Here is a 16819-nt window from a genome sequence, read left to right as displayed (position 1 = left end):
GATCCCAAGGTTGGCTGCTACACGAATTGCCTTTGTAATATTATTTGCTTCCTGATTAATGGTTACAGAAATCGGTCTCTCCGAAAGTTCCTCTTCGGCGGATTGACTGAATTTGAATTGAGTAGAAATTTACTTTCGGTATGGTGTTTTTTGGTGTTGTGACCAAATCGGGAAATGGTCACTGTGATAGAGATCCTCTGAGATATTCCATTTGATAATCGGAAGCAAGCTAGCTGAGCAGCATGTGAGGTCTATTAGGGTGAGCGTCCCTTGAGTTGAAAGGTGGGTTGGTCTACCGTCGTTTATTAAGAAAAGGTTCGTTTGGTTAAATATGTGTTCTATTAGTTTGCCTCGATTGTTGTATGGTTGGGGAACCCCACAATGGATTCCAGCCGTTAAAATCTCCTAAGTCGATTAATGGTGTTTGTATTGAGGCTAGTATATCAATTATTTGTTTGGTAGGAAGCTGTAAGTTCGATGGAAAATAGCATGATATTATTGTAAATTTTATATTAAGGTTGACCTTGATCGCTACTATTTGTAGGACGGCGTTTAATGAAATTGTTTTGTGGGGAATATTAGCTTTATCAAGCACCCTTATTCCTTGTTTGGCTGTTGTAATTGTTGACGAGTTTTGAAAATAGCTTAAGTATCCTTTTGGGGTAAATGGGTTAAAGTTGTGTTTGCAATGTGTTTCTGGCGGTGAAATGAACGCTGTACTTTTTTCTTTTATCAATAGCTTTAATTCAGATATGTTATTAAAGAAACCTTTTATGTTCCATTGCCATTATTTTAAAATCCTTAATCGTTGGTATGTATGTATGTATGTATATTGTTGATTTATTGTAAATTATTATATACACCCCTATTGCGAGTGTCGACTGGCAGTAGATAAACGACTATTAAGCGATTGTCGATTATCGATGCTATTGTGAGTGTCGCTTAGTCGCTCAATGAGCGACTGTGAATAGTTTTTAATCGCTTATCCTTCTACTGCTATTTTTGAGTCGATAGAGTTTGCGTGAGCAAAATTTTCGTGATATAAATAAATAAATAATGGATAAAAAGTAAGTTATTTTCATCAAAAGCTGTACAAAAATTTACTATACATATGTGTGTGAATTGTAGATCAAAAGTGGTTAGCAATAAGAAGCAACTTGGGCGGCTGGTCCAGCTGATGCAGGACAATCAGGACTTGGCGAAAGGAATTTGCGGCAGGACTCGGGGAAAGCCCAGATGGGAAGCCATAGCCGTAGAGCTGAACAGCTTGGGACCACCACTACGTTCATGGGAAAAGTGGTTAAAGGTGAAATAAATACATATTAAGCTTTAATTAATAAAATAATCGGGTATATTTTATGTAGGTTTGGACAGATTTGAAGAGCAAGACGAAAAAGAAAATTTCGGAAAACAGGGCAGAATTTCGTGCAACTGGTGGGGGCCCAAACAGTCTGCACATTCTCACGCCACTGGAGGAAGGGGTGGCAAGTTTTTTAAGGTACGATATTTGTTCGGACCCACCAGGCCAAGAAATCGGACACAATGCAATTGTTCAATCGGAGGAAATCCCAGAGGAGCAGGTAGCTTGTGGTAGTGATTACATCACAATATCTGGGGAAGATTGTGAAATGCGTGAAACCCAGGAGACCGAAATTTCTGAAGTGCATCGTACTCCAAGAAGAAGAAAAGTTGCCAATTCTACTGCAAATGATAGGAGAATTGCATTACTAGAAACGCAAGTAAACAACCAAGCGAAGCATTTTGAGGCAATGGAAGAAAGTGCAAATAATGTAAAAAAGAGCCTGAAGTACATAGAAAGTTCTGTAAGGAAGTCATACAACCTTCAAAAAGAAAATCTGGCTATAGAGAAAGAGAAACTAGAATTAAAAAAACAAAAACGAATGCTTCTTAAAGAAGAGGTTGGAAATAAAAACGGACATAGAAGTGAGAAACTCAAACTAAATGTTCAACTATTGCAGCTGCAAAAAGAAAACGTTTCCTCGTTAATTTTGTAAGTATACATTTAAGACTTAAAGGCAAACTTTGTGGTTTTAAATTTAACTGAAACGGTAACATACAGTCTTTTGCAAAAGTATGCAACAAAATTCTACTTAATTTATTTTGTCATCTCATTTTACTGATTTATTTTTAATTATTTTTTTATAAAACTAAAGTTCTTTTTATATCAGGTTTTTGCCTATCATAAACTATACAAATCAAAGTTTCTAACTTTGTACAAACCTCACAACATTTGATATGAAAAAATATTAAAATTTCCAAATTTTTACCAGAATTTTTAATAACTTTTTGGGTATTCAGTTTTGAAGACACTTCAAACTTGCACTTTATTATTGTAAAATTAAATATGCTACAAAACTGAATACCTAAATAGTTTTTAAAAAGCGTGATAAAAGGTTTGAAATTTTGATGAACTTTTTTTAAATTTATTAAATGTTATGAGTTTTGTACAAAGTTGCAAACTTTTATTTGTATAGTTTATCATATAGAACAGCCTGATATAAAATGAACTTTAGTTTTATAAAAAATAATTAAAAATAAATCAGTAAAAGTAGATGGCAAAATAAATTAAGTACAATTTCGTTGCTTACTTTTGCACAACAAGGTATTTTATCATTTCAACTAAATTTAAAAAAAAATACCACGTTTGGGTTCAATTTTTAAGTAATACTTACTATAGTTTTTAAAAAGTATTTTGCAATGACTGAATTTAATTGAAAATGAAATGATTTTTTATAATGTGAAATATTATTTACTATTTACTTTAAATATATATGTACTTAAAAGTACTTAGCTTTTACCTTAAAAATGAAAATACATATGTATGAATGTATATGAATGTATTTATGTGTTGGACTTATACTAATATGTGAGCATATCAGGGGTGAAAAATATATGTTATATATAATATACTTATTTATAATACAGGACGGATATATGTATATGTATGGTGCCGGACGAATTAATAGGGTCGCGACGTTTTGACAAGTTTTGACCATTTTGTTTTGTTTGTTTAATGTTTATTAACTTTTTATAAAATTATAGTATATATGTAACAAAAACTATATAAATCCTAATTTCAGACTTTGTGCAAAAATTATAAAAACTGCAGTTACATCGAAATTTCAAACTTTATCAGAAATAAAAAAAGTATTTGAATTAATTTTTGGAGCCCATTAAATCTTAGTATAATAAACGGCAATTTTTAAGTTTAAACTTGCACGTTATTGTATTAAAATTTAATGGGCTACAAAAAATAATTTAAATACTATTTTTATTTCTGATAAAGTTTGAAATTTCGGTGAAACTGCAGTTTTTATAATTTTTTCACAAAGTCTGATATTAGGATTTATATAGTTTTTGTTACATATATACTATACTTTTATAAAAAGTTAATTAACATTAAACAAACAAAAAAAATAGTCAAAACTTGTCAAAATGTCGCGATCCTATTAATTTGTACACATGAGGCTATTTTTTTTAACAATGGCCAAATTTAGTTGAAAATGAAGATTTTTTGTTTATGTTTACGATTATTCTTTAAGTAGTAGGTATTTATCAATATTCAATTTTTAACATTTTATGTTACATTAATTTTCATTTAAACTTGAATTACCTGAATTATAACAAATTAATAAAACTTAAAAAAACTGAGCTTCGATGAATACGTACAAACAATAAAAAAAAGATTTAAGACTGAAGTCGCATATGTTGTAAAATGTTATTTCTTATTTCTACGGCTTCTTGATTTATATGGCCAGCTTGAACATTGATGTCACCTTGATCTTCATAGTTTTCTGGGTCTTGGCTATCATAAATTTCTTCATTCGAAGACTCAACATTGTAAAAAATGCATATATTGTGCAGTGCTACGCAAACGTTTATTATTTGGGTGGCTTTCTTTGGCTCATAGTGCAGCGCACGAGCACCTAACAAACACCTAAACCGATTTTTCAACACCCCAATCGTGCATTCCACAATATTCCTAGCTTTTGCATGCCTTTTGTGAAATATACCCTGCACTGATCCGTCATCGGTGTTCCGGAATGGAGTAAGCATATACGGCTGTAAAGCATATCCTGCGTCACCTGAAAATTATATACAAATTTGTGTAAAAGCCATCGAAATGTCCAATAAATTTGATAATAACAAACCTAATAATAAATTCCTTTCACCCCTGCGGTAGTCATCTTCTAATTGGGGTTTTAAAGAAGACATATTGAAAACCGTAGCATCGTGCGTTGCCCCAGGATATCTTGCATTGATGTAACGAATCCTCAGAGCGTTATCACAGACCTGTAAATGAACATATTTAAATAATACTTTCATTTAATATTTTACCTAAATACTTACTATCATCGCGTTTAAGCTAAAGTACCCTTGCCGGTTATAGTAAAGGTGTTGAAGATCCTTTTTTGGGGCAACGATTTTAATATGTGTCCCATCAATGCAACCTATTACGCCTGGAATTCCACTTTTCTCAAAAAAATACATTTTCGCCTTTCGTTTCTCTTCATCAGTGTAATTCATTTTTATCCAATTTTTACACACGTGCTCTTCCAAAGCATGAAACATTTCTGTCAAAACCAGGGAAACAGTAGATTGGCCAGGTCCAATATTACTATCGTGGGGTATCGAGGTTTTTCTTACACCAGCTTGTAGTTTGCTTTCCTATGTTTCAAGCAAATATGTAAATGCAGCTTTCGGCAAACGATAATTTTTCAAAAACCTGTAAAGTTGGTTGTTTAGTAAATTTTCTTGGGAAATGTTTAGTTATTTGTACTATGATTTTGTGGCGTGCAGGGAAGGGGAAGGGGTGTGGCACCTAAAACCCCATCCATTAGAAAGAGCACAATCCAAACTATAAGACAAGTCATCCTTCCCCTCTCTGACCCTTCTACAGACCCCGGGCCCATTTCAAAATGGTGTAAAATTAGCACTTCGACATAGAAAATGTAAACTCACTGACCACAGTATTTTTGCGCAGAACTTCTTTCTACTTAGGCGTTTACGGATTATAACCTTTAATAAGTAGAATTCTCCTTTCTGTCTTCCCAGAGAAGAGGGGCGGAAGCTCCGCTTCTATTGTGAAAGATATTCAACATTTCTTGTGCATATAACTCCGGCTACGCCATCCACAGTGTTTTTGCGCAGAACTAACATCAAAATTTACGAAAAACTGCATAATTTGTTAATATACTAATACTCAGAAATTTGAAATCTTTATTTTAAATTACAGTTTAATTCTTTCACTACACGCGTATGTTAAAGTTTTTAAATCGGGTCACGCGTTTGGACACAAATACTAAAAATCATTGTACAAATAACTTAACTGTACCGAATTGCTTAAACTAGTTGCGTTCCAGATGCTTCACGATTTGCGGGTTTTTACAGGAAGTTGTTCCACGGGGCCACCTTCCATAAGGTTTATTAATGGCGAAAATAGCTTTTCCTGCAAATCGTGAAGCATCTGGAACGCAACTGCTATTCATAAAATTCACATATGTATGTACATACACTTCATCATCCAACTCCAAGGGATTCGACGAATCTCGCAATTTCCTTCTTGCTTTAGCCAACTCTACTAATCTATTGCCTTTCACATCATCTTCCTCATCACTAAACCATATTTCAACTGTATCCATTTTTTTAATTTTATAATAAAGCAATTGTTTTAAAAATGATATAAATGAAACACTAAAGAAACAAATGTAAGCAAACAAACAGCTATTTACAATTTGGTCAACCATTCACAATAGTACAAATTTTTATCGATCAAGTTACACAATAGCAAAATAAAAGATGATCGACTCAATCGACAAATTTCTATTCTACTGCCAGTCGACACTCGCAATAGGGGTGATATAATATAGTATATTAGTATTTTATAGTTTGGGTCCTTCGTCCGAGTCGGATATTGGCATGAAATATTCGTGTTTGTTTAATAATTCTTGAGTAAGTGTAGTGCATGGTGAGATAGTAGATATGTTGTCAAGTATAGTTTTGGTTTGCTGGGATATGTGATGAGATGAATTGTGTTGTTGGTTATAGCTTACGTTTTGTGTGAGTGATTTTGTTGTTGTTTTGTTACTAGTATTGTTTAAGCTATTGCTTGGAGTGGTTTTTTGTAGTTTTGGTAGATTAGTTTTTATTGGCGGAGATGTAGCCGGACGTTTAGCCATGGATGTGCTTGTTGGGGTTGGTGTCTTGTTGATGGATGTTGATTTACCTGTTATGGGGACGTTTGCATAGGTGCTTTTGGAGTTTGCATTTAGAGTGTTATTTTCATTATATTTGCGTCGTGCTCTCCCATGGAGCATTTCGCGACAGTTTTAATTTTTGGGATTTCCTGAGTTTGCCTAAATCTTAGACAGTCTTTATCTGAGGCGGCGTGATCGCTGCCACAGTTTGCGCATTGCTTACGTGTGGCAGGATTGGTGCAGCGTGTTTTCGTATGCCCTAGTAGCTGACAGTTTTTGCAGCGCATGGGTGTTGGATAATATGGCGAAACTTTGACTTTGTACCAAGCAATATCAATGGCTTTGGGTAGGTGATAGAGGTCAAAAGATAGGACAATTTTGCCAGTGGGAACAACTTTGCCCTCAGTCATGCGAGTAAATTTGTATATGCTCGTTACACCTTGGCTTTTTAGTTCCTTCATAATTTCGTCCTCGTATACAAAGTTCAGGCAAGGCGCATAGATTACTCCTTTTACCGTGTTTAAATTGTCTTGGTATTTTACCATGACTGGACAAAGATTAGCAATCGTTTTTAGTTTTAAGAATTTCTCTGCTATTCTTGAGTTTCGTGTTAGTATGAGTAGTGATCCGTCTTTGAGTTGCTTTATGTTTTCAATTTCGGTTGAAATTGCGTCTATTGCTTTTTTGGGCTGGGCTGAGCGGTTACGTAGACCCGACTGTCTTGGGAACGAAAGTGGTTTGTGTGTAAAGATCTCCTGATGCGAAGGTGCACAAAAGCGAAAATATGACAGCGGGTTATTAGTATTGTTATTTTGCGAGCTAATAATACTTGTATGAACACACGTCCGAATAAGTTAAGAGTTAGTCGATGACTGTGGTGCTTTATATGATAGCCCACCCGAGTGAAAAGTTACTAAGTCCACTTCTTTTATTTTGCAGTTATTTTCTTCAAGCCTTTTACAAAACTTTTAATTCAGCATTTTGCTTATTGAAGGCAAAGCGAAACTCGATATGAATCAGAATGATTGGATGTTAATTAAACGGATTCATGCGCCTCTTTGGACATAGAAAATGTGTCTTCCATTGAATATTAACGGCAAGAAATAAAACAGATACCTTTATCCGTTAGGAAAAATGCATTTGTTTTTCTCTTGCTTCTTATATCGAAATATGAACTTCTGATTCACACTGTGCACATCTTCGAATTTTTTTTCATTTGTAGACAGCGCAGCCAACCAGAGCATGTTAGATGAAGCGCCAAACAACAATGGTGGTGGTGTCTCTAATAATGTAGCAATGGATTCTACTGTTAAGCGTGAACGTGATTGCCCTACAAACTCCACATCCGCGTCCACATCTATGATGCGACAAAATTCCAATGGTAGCGTTAAGTCGTGTACTAATACCGGTAATGCTTCCTCGCCCAATAATGGCAGTGATCATTCGGATAGCAGCAATATTTCATCAAGTATAACAAAAGCAATAGATAGTACATCCGATATCCTACAGGACCAAAATAATCCGGATAAAGTTGGAAATAAAAAGAAAACAAGCCTGAATAGTTTAACTGTAAAAGAAGAAGAAAATGGTATGTGGAGTTATTTGTTAGTTAAAAATTTTTGTATTGCTATCTGCTCAACACTCCATTTTACTAAAATCTGTATTCAACTATCTTTGTTACAGGTGTGAAGTCGTTAGATAAAAGTACTAATCTCCTTACGGCACCTTCAAGTAAGAATTTGCTTTGCACAACACCGACGATCAATTCTTTGTCTATTGTGAAAGACGAAACTGATGTTATGAATAATCTAATTAAAGTTAAAAAAGAAGAGGGCAACGTTTCACCAGAAATGTCACCGGCCGGTTTCGGTTCAATTGCAAACTTATCGGGCAGTAGCTCAGTGGAGGTGCGTTCCTGCACACCAGGTAAATTATTCACATTGAACTAGAGTGGTTTACAATTTTCTATTCTTTGACTAAATCTTTTCAAAATATTTCACAGTGAAACTGGATGATGTATCAAACACGAAGGCTATTAATAATAGTAATAATAATGGTACGAATTCGAATAGTAACAACGATAAACTAGCATCTGTATTAAGTTCTATAAATAACAATGGTCCCAGCGGATGTGCGGAAGATGTCCCTGTCCCGGTTTCTTCTCTTGCTAATGTATCTGGTGATGCTTGTATTGGCGGTACACATCATCCATCAGCGAATATGATAAATAACAGCAGTAATTCTGGTGGCTCAATTGCCAACTGCATGGAATATATGCAGCAGCAAAATCATATTTTTGTTTTTTCCACACAGTTAGCAAATAAGGGTGCCGAGTCGGTTTTAAGCGGACAGTTTCCAACAATAATAGCATACCACTGTACACAGCCGGCAACAAAAAACTTTCTTGAAGACTTCTTTATGAAAAATCCAATGAAAATATCTAAGCTACAGCGTCAAAATACGCTTAACTTATGTAACATATCAGTAGGTGCTGGCGGTCAGCAATGGATTGGTGGCTGCAATTCAGTACCAAAAATGTCACAGAAGCCCAATGGTAACAAAATTAACTTCACCGGCCTAAGTGGAAGTTTGGATAGTAAAGCATCTTTGCGGCAACCTAATATCACCAGCTTTCCCGATGTACCCGAAGCACTGGGTGGTAGTGAAAACGACTTAATGTGTTGGGAGCAATCTCGAAATAGTCTGGAAGGCGCTGCAAATGAAGGTCAAACTGGCATGAAAATACCTAACGGTGTAGACGGCATCATTGGAGGATCTCATGTTACTGGGGGATCTCATGCTGTTGGCAATAAGCCCCTTGGTGCACCCGATACAAACGTTGCAAACGATAATGGGACGCCATCATTGCAAGGCATCAAAGTGCCTGATGAGAATCTAACGCCACAACAACGACAGCATCGAGAAGAGCAGTTGGCAAAATTAAAGCAAATAGATCAATTTTTATCTAATCCACTACAGGGTACAAATCAGTTAAGCAAATTGGGTGCAGACAGTGTGCCGGGAAATCTTGCTGGCCTAATGCTAAATTTACCTAATTCAAGCCCAGCTGGCATGGTGTCGCAGATGATTAACCCGCTGAATCCCAATATGCGTAACATGCCGCCACATGTAATGAATTCCAGCAATCAAAACATATGCAACCCCGAAAATATGTCTACAGCATTAGCCGATGGAAATATGGTGTCTACGGATATAATGGGTACCCATGAAATGAACAACGTAAATAAATCAATGCAAAGTAACACTCAGCCGAACATCCAATGTGGATCCAATGGCGTTATTGGCGCGGTTTCTTCGAATGTAAGTGCTGGAAATATGCCTAGAAATTCACTATCATGTCATTCCGGTGGAAGCAATAGTGGTGGCGGAGCGGGAGGAAGTGGAAATATCAGCACTCCTGGCCTTATGCCGAATTCCCCTGAAATGATGAGCAACTTTATTGCAGATGGCAATTTAAATAGCAGTGTAGCTAAATTAATAGGTCCCGGCGGTATGCATCCTCAAGAAATTGGTCAAGTAGGAATGGCACAAATGGAATGGTCTAAGTTACAGCACCAGTTTTTCGAAGAACGTATTAAAAATAAGGGTCAAGGGGCAAACGATATCGGCTGTATGCCAGCAACACTCTGCCGCTCAAACTCTACCAGTATGGGAAATGCAAGCCTGAGAGCTAATATGCTAGGGACATGTGTATCCACAACTACAACAAATAGTAGTCAAACCATACGTTCAGCACAAGGTCCGCCCCCACCATATCACCCCACACAACGCTCGGCGTCTGTGCCCATTGCAACCCAATCTCCAAATCCAGCTAGCCCTAATAACCCGACCTCAAACTTATCTTTGCCGTCACCCCGAACATCAGGTGCACTTGGTATACCAGCGAACTCGCCAAATATGGATGTACATGTGTCTACGATGTCAACAACACTGGGGGTAACAACAACGACGTCAACCGTCACTACTGCCATATCAAATACAAACGCTCAAGGTAAAAACAATTTCCAACCTGAAGGTTCACCAACCACCAGTACCGCCAATACCAATAACAACACCACAAATAATAATCGGAGTCGCAACAATCAAATCAATCAATTCAACAGCAATCCAAGCACTCCATCACACTTGTCACCCAAAGATCTAGAGTCGTTTCATCCAAGCGCGCCAGCAGGTATGTAGATACGTTAAATGAGCAGCTACAATTAGGGAGTTCACAAGGTGTTGTATACTGTTCTATGTCATAAACTTTAAACGGCTAAATCTATATTTACGGAATTCGCAAGCTGACATAAAAGTTTTATTATGAAATTTCACACAATTAAAAAATAGTTGGTGGTGATTTCAAGTCCTCTAAACATTTATTTAGCCGTTAAAAACTTTACAACATACAACAATACGACAAGTACGACACCTTGTGAACCACCGAAATGTATTTCCACAGTCTGTGCACTTTTGTGAAGTAGTAAAATAACATAGCAGTCAACATGAAAGAGAATGGAGTGAAACCATCTCCATCTAAACACACCCTAGCTTGTTGCTGGTAGTTGGTTTCAGTACAGGAACAGGTTTTGCGGGCTGACTTCAAACACTGTACAAAATTATTTTGGGAACTTAAAGTAGTGTTTTGCAACAGTTTTGTTAAATACGGCAGCACCACAAGTTACATTACTAGAAGACATAGAGGCATCCTCTCTCCCACAGGGCCTCAAACAGTGGTCGGCGAATTACCTGAGTGGTCGACATTCGTCAGTAATTTTCAGAGACAAAATAAGCAAGCCACGTAAAATTAAACAGGGGGTACCTGTCCCCACTACTATTTAATTATTACATCTCTAAGCTTCCTCAACCACCAGAGGGTGTCAATATTGTCTCTTATGCTGACGATTGTGTGACCATGGCGTCTGGGAATGGAATTGATGACTTGTACTCGAAAACAAACGGTTATCTCGCCGAACTTTCTCGCTTTTTCACTGCAGGGAGCCTTGGCCTATCCCCTGCGAAATCCTCGGCAACCCTATTCACCACCTGGACAAGGAGGTCCGACTGCAACTGGGTATTCACGTTGATGGCGTAACAATACCGACGATGAATAACCCGAAAATCCACGGAGTTACCTTCGACCTTCGACAGTCTGCTTTCCTTCTCGGCGCATACAACCGCAATTGTCAATAAAGTACAGAGCAGCAAAATTGTCCTCAAGTCGCTGGCCGTCAGCACTTGGGGCAAAGATAAAGAAACGTTGTTGGCTACCTACAAGGCAATTGGCCGGCCGGTTTTAAACTATGGTCGCCTGGGACTAGCATGAAGCAGTGGATGAAGATACAGACCTGCCAAAACACGGCACTATGGACAACGACCGGATGCCTCCCAATCAAGGAGCATAACACAATAGAGGTGTCAGACTATCGATAGGCACACCACCATCGATAGTTTTGATAGTTTTCAGAAAAACTATCAATATTCACGATAGTCTCGAAAAAAACAAAACTATCGATAGCACTATCGATAGCGCTATCGACAACGCTAAATTAGTTAGGTAACTTTGTTTTTACAGGATCATAGTGAAATAAATATTATCTCATAAAAGTTATATTAATTCAAAATTATGTAACTGCATAGCCAAAATATTTCTCTTTTTAGAAAGCTCAAAAACAAACACAAGTTATACAAACAAAACAGGAATTACGCATAACACATGTATGTATGTTGGCCTAAATGAGTGCATATTTGAATATGACTAAAAAACAAAATTTTTAATTCAAATTAAAAAATGCAGGTATTACCAACAATAGTTCGATAGTCCTACTAAACTATCGATATTTTTGATAGTATAAAAAAAAACTATCAATGAGTATTGATAGTCTAAAAAAATGGAAACTATCGATATTATCGATAGTGCCATCGATAGTTTGACAACTCTATAACACAATGCTCTGCAAGCAGTTCCTTGTGGGGAGCCACAGACGTGGTCATCCCAGCAAACAGCTGCTTGCAGAAGAGCGCTCGCCAATGCACGTCAGGAGGCATATCTACCAACTGACGGACGTGGGTCAGTGATACGTCAGGCCGATCCCGGAGATCCCCGTATCAGGGATCTCAACGCGGAGATTCGGCAAATAGTGAACGTACATAAACGGAAGAAGTGGGAAGAGCATCTGAAGACCTGTAACTTCACCTCTGGTGTGAGTAAGCTTTGGTGAGGTCACTGTCCAATCCGACGAAGCACGACGACAGAGTCGAAATTTCTTTCGGCGACCATGCCTCGTCGGACCCGGAGCGATGCGAGAGCTGCTTTAGCCGGCAGTTCATACTGCAGCCTCCGGTGGACAAAACCAAGCGTCGAGTGACCAGAAGGCTGCACAAACTGCCAACAAATTGTGCTCTCCTTGCTTTCACCTGCGGTGTAGTTCAGGTGGACATCGGGAAGGCGAAAGCCTCCAAAGCCATGGGTCCCGGAGGAATATGCATGCTGATGCTGAAAAGTTTGGGTCCTGCGGGGGTAGCGTACCTAACGGAGGTCCTCAATTTGTCTAGATTCGTATCAACCTATAACACTCCTTTCCCCGGTAGCGAAGGCACTTGAGGCCCTGCTGCTCCCGTATTTCACGAACCACCTCACCCCAGCGAAGCATCAGCATGGTTTCCGTAAAGTGCACAGTACAACAACAGCACCCAACGCCATAAACACTCAGATAACTCGTGGCCTTAACCGTAACCGTCCCTGTGAGAGAACGATTCTAGTAGCGTTGGACCTGTCAAAGGCTTTTGACACTGTCAGCCATTCCACGCTACTAGAAGATATATGGGCTTCCTCTCTCCCACAGAGGCTCAAACGGTGGTCAGCAAATTATCTGAAAGGTCGACACTCGTTGGTAATGTTTAGAGACAAATCGAGCAAACTTAGAAAAATAAAACAGGGGGTTCCACAGGGTGGTGGCCTTTCCCCACCACCAGCCACAGATGTGGCCACCCAAACAGACAGCTGCTTGCAGAGGAGCCCTCGGCAAGGCACGTCAGGAGGCATCTATATGAACTGACGGACGAAGTCCAGAGGTGGGCGGGGTTGTTGTAGCCGCTACAACAACAACCAACTGACGGACGAAGTCCAGAGGTTCATTAAACAACCCCTGGACCCGTCAGCCTACCAACAGGCCCTGAACGGCATTCACAGGGAANTCAAACGGTGGTCAGCAAATTATCTGAAAGGTCGACACTCGTTGGTAATGTTTAGAGACAAATCGAGCAAACTTAGAAAAATAAAACAGGGGGTTCCACAGGGTGGTGGCCTTTCCCCACCACCAGCCACAGATGTGGCCACCCAAACAGACAGCTGCTTGCAGAGGAGCCCTCGGCAAGGCACGTCAGGAGGCATCTATATGAACTGACGGACGAAGTCCAGAGGTGGGCGGGGTTGTTGTAGCCGCTACAACAACAACCAACTGACGGACGAAGTCCAGAGGTTCATTAAACAACCCCTGGACCCGTCAGCCTACCAACAGGCCCTGAACGGCATTCACAGGGAATCACTCTCGAGTTATGTAGACTCCCGCTCTGTGAATGCCGTTCTGGGCACACAACCACCGGACGTGGACCATTATACATTATATATATACTATTAGACTCATCTTTCACTGTAGATTGTGATTCCTCCATGACTTTTAAAAATCTGACTTTTCTGTTTTTATTTTTTTAAGGCAAAAATAAAAGTTAAAATTTTCCTTTTATTTTTTTGATCAGGATTTAATCAAGCAGAAATAAAAGTCAAAGTTACAAATCAAGTATTGCAGAAGCTCCTATCTGGATTCTAATAACCCCCTAATACACAAATATCAGGGTTATTTCAAATCTAAATATGTATGTACTATGTATAAATACAATACATGAAGGCATTTTTTGTTAACGTCATCAGATCTGCACCGATTATTCGATTTTAAAAACTGAGGTTCCAAACTAAAGGGCTTGGCCTCTAAATGTACAGAAAGGTATGACTTTTTTGGAAGGTTTGCCGCCTTTTTATTATAAAACCTGCACCTTTCGTTGTATTCGAAAAAAATTATATGTCAAATCAAAAGGCTGGGTCGCTAGATGTGCGAGAAGCTTTAATTTTTGAAGTGAAACTTCTTTAGCGGCGGTTGGTTGGTTGCGAGTAAGTTGGCAAATTCAATGGAAATTGCACACGGAAATGGTGCAACGGAAATGGCTGGAGCTGAAACACATGCTTCTTGATGTATGCACGTAGTATTAATTTAACAAAAACTTGTTATAAAAGGTTAAAGAATAATACTTACAAAAAGACCAATACAAGAATGAAAGTAAAGGTGAGTAGTACATAGATAAAGAAAATAATAAAGGCAACTTTACCTTGAGGTAAAAATAAAAACAAAAACAAAGATGCGTAAAGATAAAGGCAAAAATCAAGACCAAGGTGAATTTAAACACTTTCCTTATATACGGCCAAAGGTGAAGGGAAATGTGTAGATGAAGAAAGCGATAAACATAAAAGTAAAAACAAAGATAAATATAAAAAAAGATGAGGATGAGGATATAGGAAGGAATATTAAAATAAAGCTAATTATTATAGAGAATAGGATATAGATAGAGATAGAGACACAGAGACTCAATATGGGAACTATTTTGGGATTTTCGAGATTTTCGGGGTTCTCGGGACCTATGGATATAACACTCGATATTTTTATCGGTTTTGTTATCGATATTTTTATAGATTTTGTTACCGAAATTTTTATCGATATTGGTATCGATTTTGCTATCGATATTTTCGGAACTTGTCGACTGATCGATAATTTTATCGATTTTGTTATCGATATTTTTATCGACTTTGTAATCGATATTTTAAACGATTTTGTTATCGATATTGTTATAGATTTTGTTATCGATATTTTTATCGAATTTGTTATCGATATTTGTGTCGATTTTGATATCGATATTGTTATCAATTATTTATCAATTTTGTTTTCAGTTGTGTACTCAGTACTCTGAAAAATACCCGATCCCTAAAAGTATCGATACTAAAGAACTCGATCCTCAAAAGTACTCGATACTTCCCAACACTAATATGCAATACAAATGGGCTTGGTCTATAGATCTGCAAGGAAGAAGCTCTTATTTTTTTAAAAGGGTTGCCACCAGATGAGTGTACGTAACCAATAGTTATTCAAGACACGAACCATCATATCGGTATAGACACGAATTGACACGGCCACTATGAAAACGCCCACACGCTGGTCACATACCACGAGGCTAGATAAATATATTTTTCCTTTTTGGAATTGGAAACGGACCGAACAACACACATCAGCCCTCGCAAGAACGGAAGTAATCCTAACCAAGCAATTTATTAAAGCTGACGACATTGGCTTTGGTTAAAGTGTATCCTCAGAGTGGGTATACCTGGGGAATATACTTATCGGCATTGTTCTACCACATTCCTTACGGCAAATCCCCAACCAAGTTGTTACCTGTGAAAATAAAGTCTTTGGATATAAATTCTGGTCTATTCATTTGGCAGCAGTTAGACCACCGTACACCGGTAATCCCAAAATCATCAAACGTAAGAAAACCTCATTATTGTCACCATCCCATTGGAAACGAGCTACCCAACAACAGTTTATCGAGATTCCCGTTTGGACCGACAAGANTCTCGATTCAACTTATTTGTCAGACGAACAGCGACAGATCGAAGGGGAGATATATAACCTATATCCAGCGCTGTTTCAATGGACCGACGTTGGCCAACCATGGTTGATAAAAGCCCATGCCCTACACCCAATGAATGAGTTGGAAATATGTGAGGGAGCATATCGGGAAGTGGAGGCGAATGAGGTGTTAACACCTCAGGGTCGTCTTCATCAAATGATACATGATTGTTATCGAACCGCTCGGTTAAAGTTAAAACCCGAGTCGGCTACACGCCAGGCAGATCTGATCGGAAAATTTCAGTCGAAGATTCGTGAACTTTGGATGTCTTCACCGAATACGGGAATCCCGATGGGCGATTCCCGATTTAGTTTGAACTCGGCCTTCCATGGTTTTGAGATTGAACGGGGGACGATGAGTTCAACTCATAATACTGTTCCATCCCAATATTTACCCTTAATCATACCAGATTCGATTCTAAACCCGCATATACCGACTTCGGTTCAGGCAACTAAATCACGGTATACCCTGACCGTAGTACGGTTAATTCAAATGCTCTACCAGCCGTTCTCAATTCAGTGTCAGGCGGGACGGAACCAACACCCTCATTACACCAACTGTCCGAAATGGTGTCTGAGTTGTTGTGAACCCAAACACAGATACAACAGCAAATGATCCGTGACCGGATTCATTTACAGACACCAATCCCTGACTTTCGTGACATGAACCAAACCATGCCAACGACCCGGAATCATAGCTGGATACCACCCTCGGTGGATCCTTCTTATGGTTCTTTGGGTGGTCCTTCAACCTTACAAACTCAAACGATCAATACCTACCGTAGTCTTAGAACGTCACATATCCAAGAACCAATTAATCAACCATCTCATTTATATCAGAATTATTCGCTATCCGGTCCACCACAA

General features: G+C 38.4%; 2 protein-coding genes across 4 annotated transcripts in view; one reads left to right on the top strand and one right to left on the bottom strand.

The window, feature by feature from the left end:
* The window catches only part of lgs (BCL9 domain-containing protein legless), a 100570-nt gene that overhangs the window by 27175 nt on the left and 56576 nt on the right, over positions 1–16819 (top strand). For both annotated transcript variants that reach the window (XM_017616194.1, XM_017616195.1), the window contains exons 3-5: positions 7441–7806; positions 7902–8144; positions 8221–10410. In XM_017616194.1, the coding sequence (XP_017471683.1) occupies positions 7441–7806; positions 7902–8144; positions 8221–10410 (2799 nt within the window). The remainder of the gene's footprint in view (positions 1–7440; positions 7807–7901; positions 8145–8220; positions 10411–16819) is intronic.
* LOC108363010 (putative nuclease HARBI1) lies at positions 3644–4392 on the bottom strand. 2 transcript variants are annotated; one of them, XM_017616198.1, is made up of 3 exons: positions 4372–4392; positions 4173–4314; positions 3644–4106 (listed from the first exon to the last, which is right to left on the bottom strand). In XM_017616198.1, the coding sequence occupies exons 1-3, from the start codon at positions 4375–4377 to the stop codon at positions 3709–3711; spliced, it is 546 nt and encodes a 181-aa protein (XP_017471687.1). In that variant the 5' UTR covers positions 4378–4392; the 3' UTR covers positions 3644–3708. The 2 variants fall into 2 exon arrangements, with proteins under 2 accessions (XP_017471687.1, XP_017471686.1); XM_017616197.1 differs by lacking the exon at positions 4372–4392 and having other exon boundaries at positions 4173–4371.

The sequence above is a fragment of the Rhagoletis zephyria genome, unplaced genomic scaffold (genome assembly GCF_001687245.7).
Source record: "Rhagoletis zephyria isolate East Lansing unplaced genomic scaffold, Rhagoletis_zephyria_1.1 Rzeph_scaffold_01166, whole genome shotgun sequence".
NCBI lineage: Eukaryota > Metazoa > Arthropoda > Insecta > Diptera > Tephritidae > Rhagoletis > Rhagoletis zephyria.
This window is presented reverse-complemented; position numbering and strand designations above follow the sequence as displayed.

Bases quoted from the DNA above. Each gene is read 5' to 3' on its own strand.
- LOC108363010 (XM_017616197.1), bottom strand. From the start codon at position 4,347: ATGAAAGTATTATTTAAATATGTTCATTTACAGGTCTGTGATAACGCT. The intron at 4,107-4,172 runs GTTTGTTATTAT...TATAATTTTCAG, and splicing joins TGAAAGGAATTTATTATTAG to GTGACGCAGGATATGCTTTA.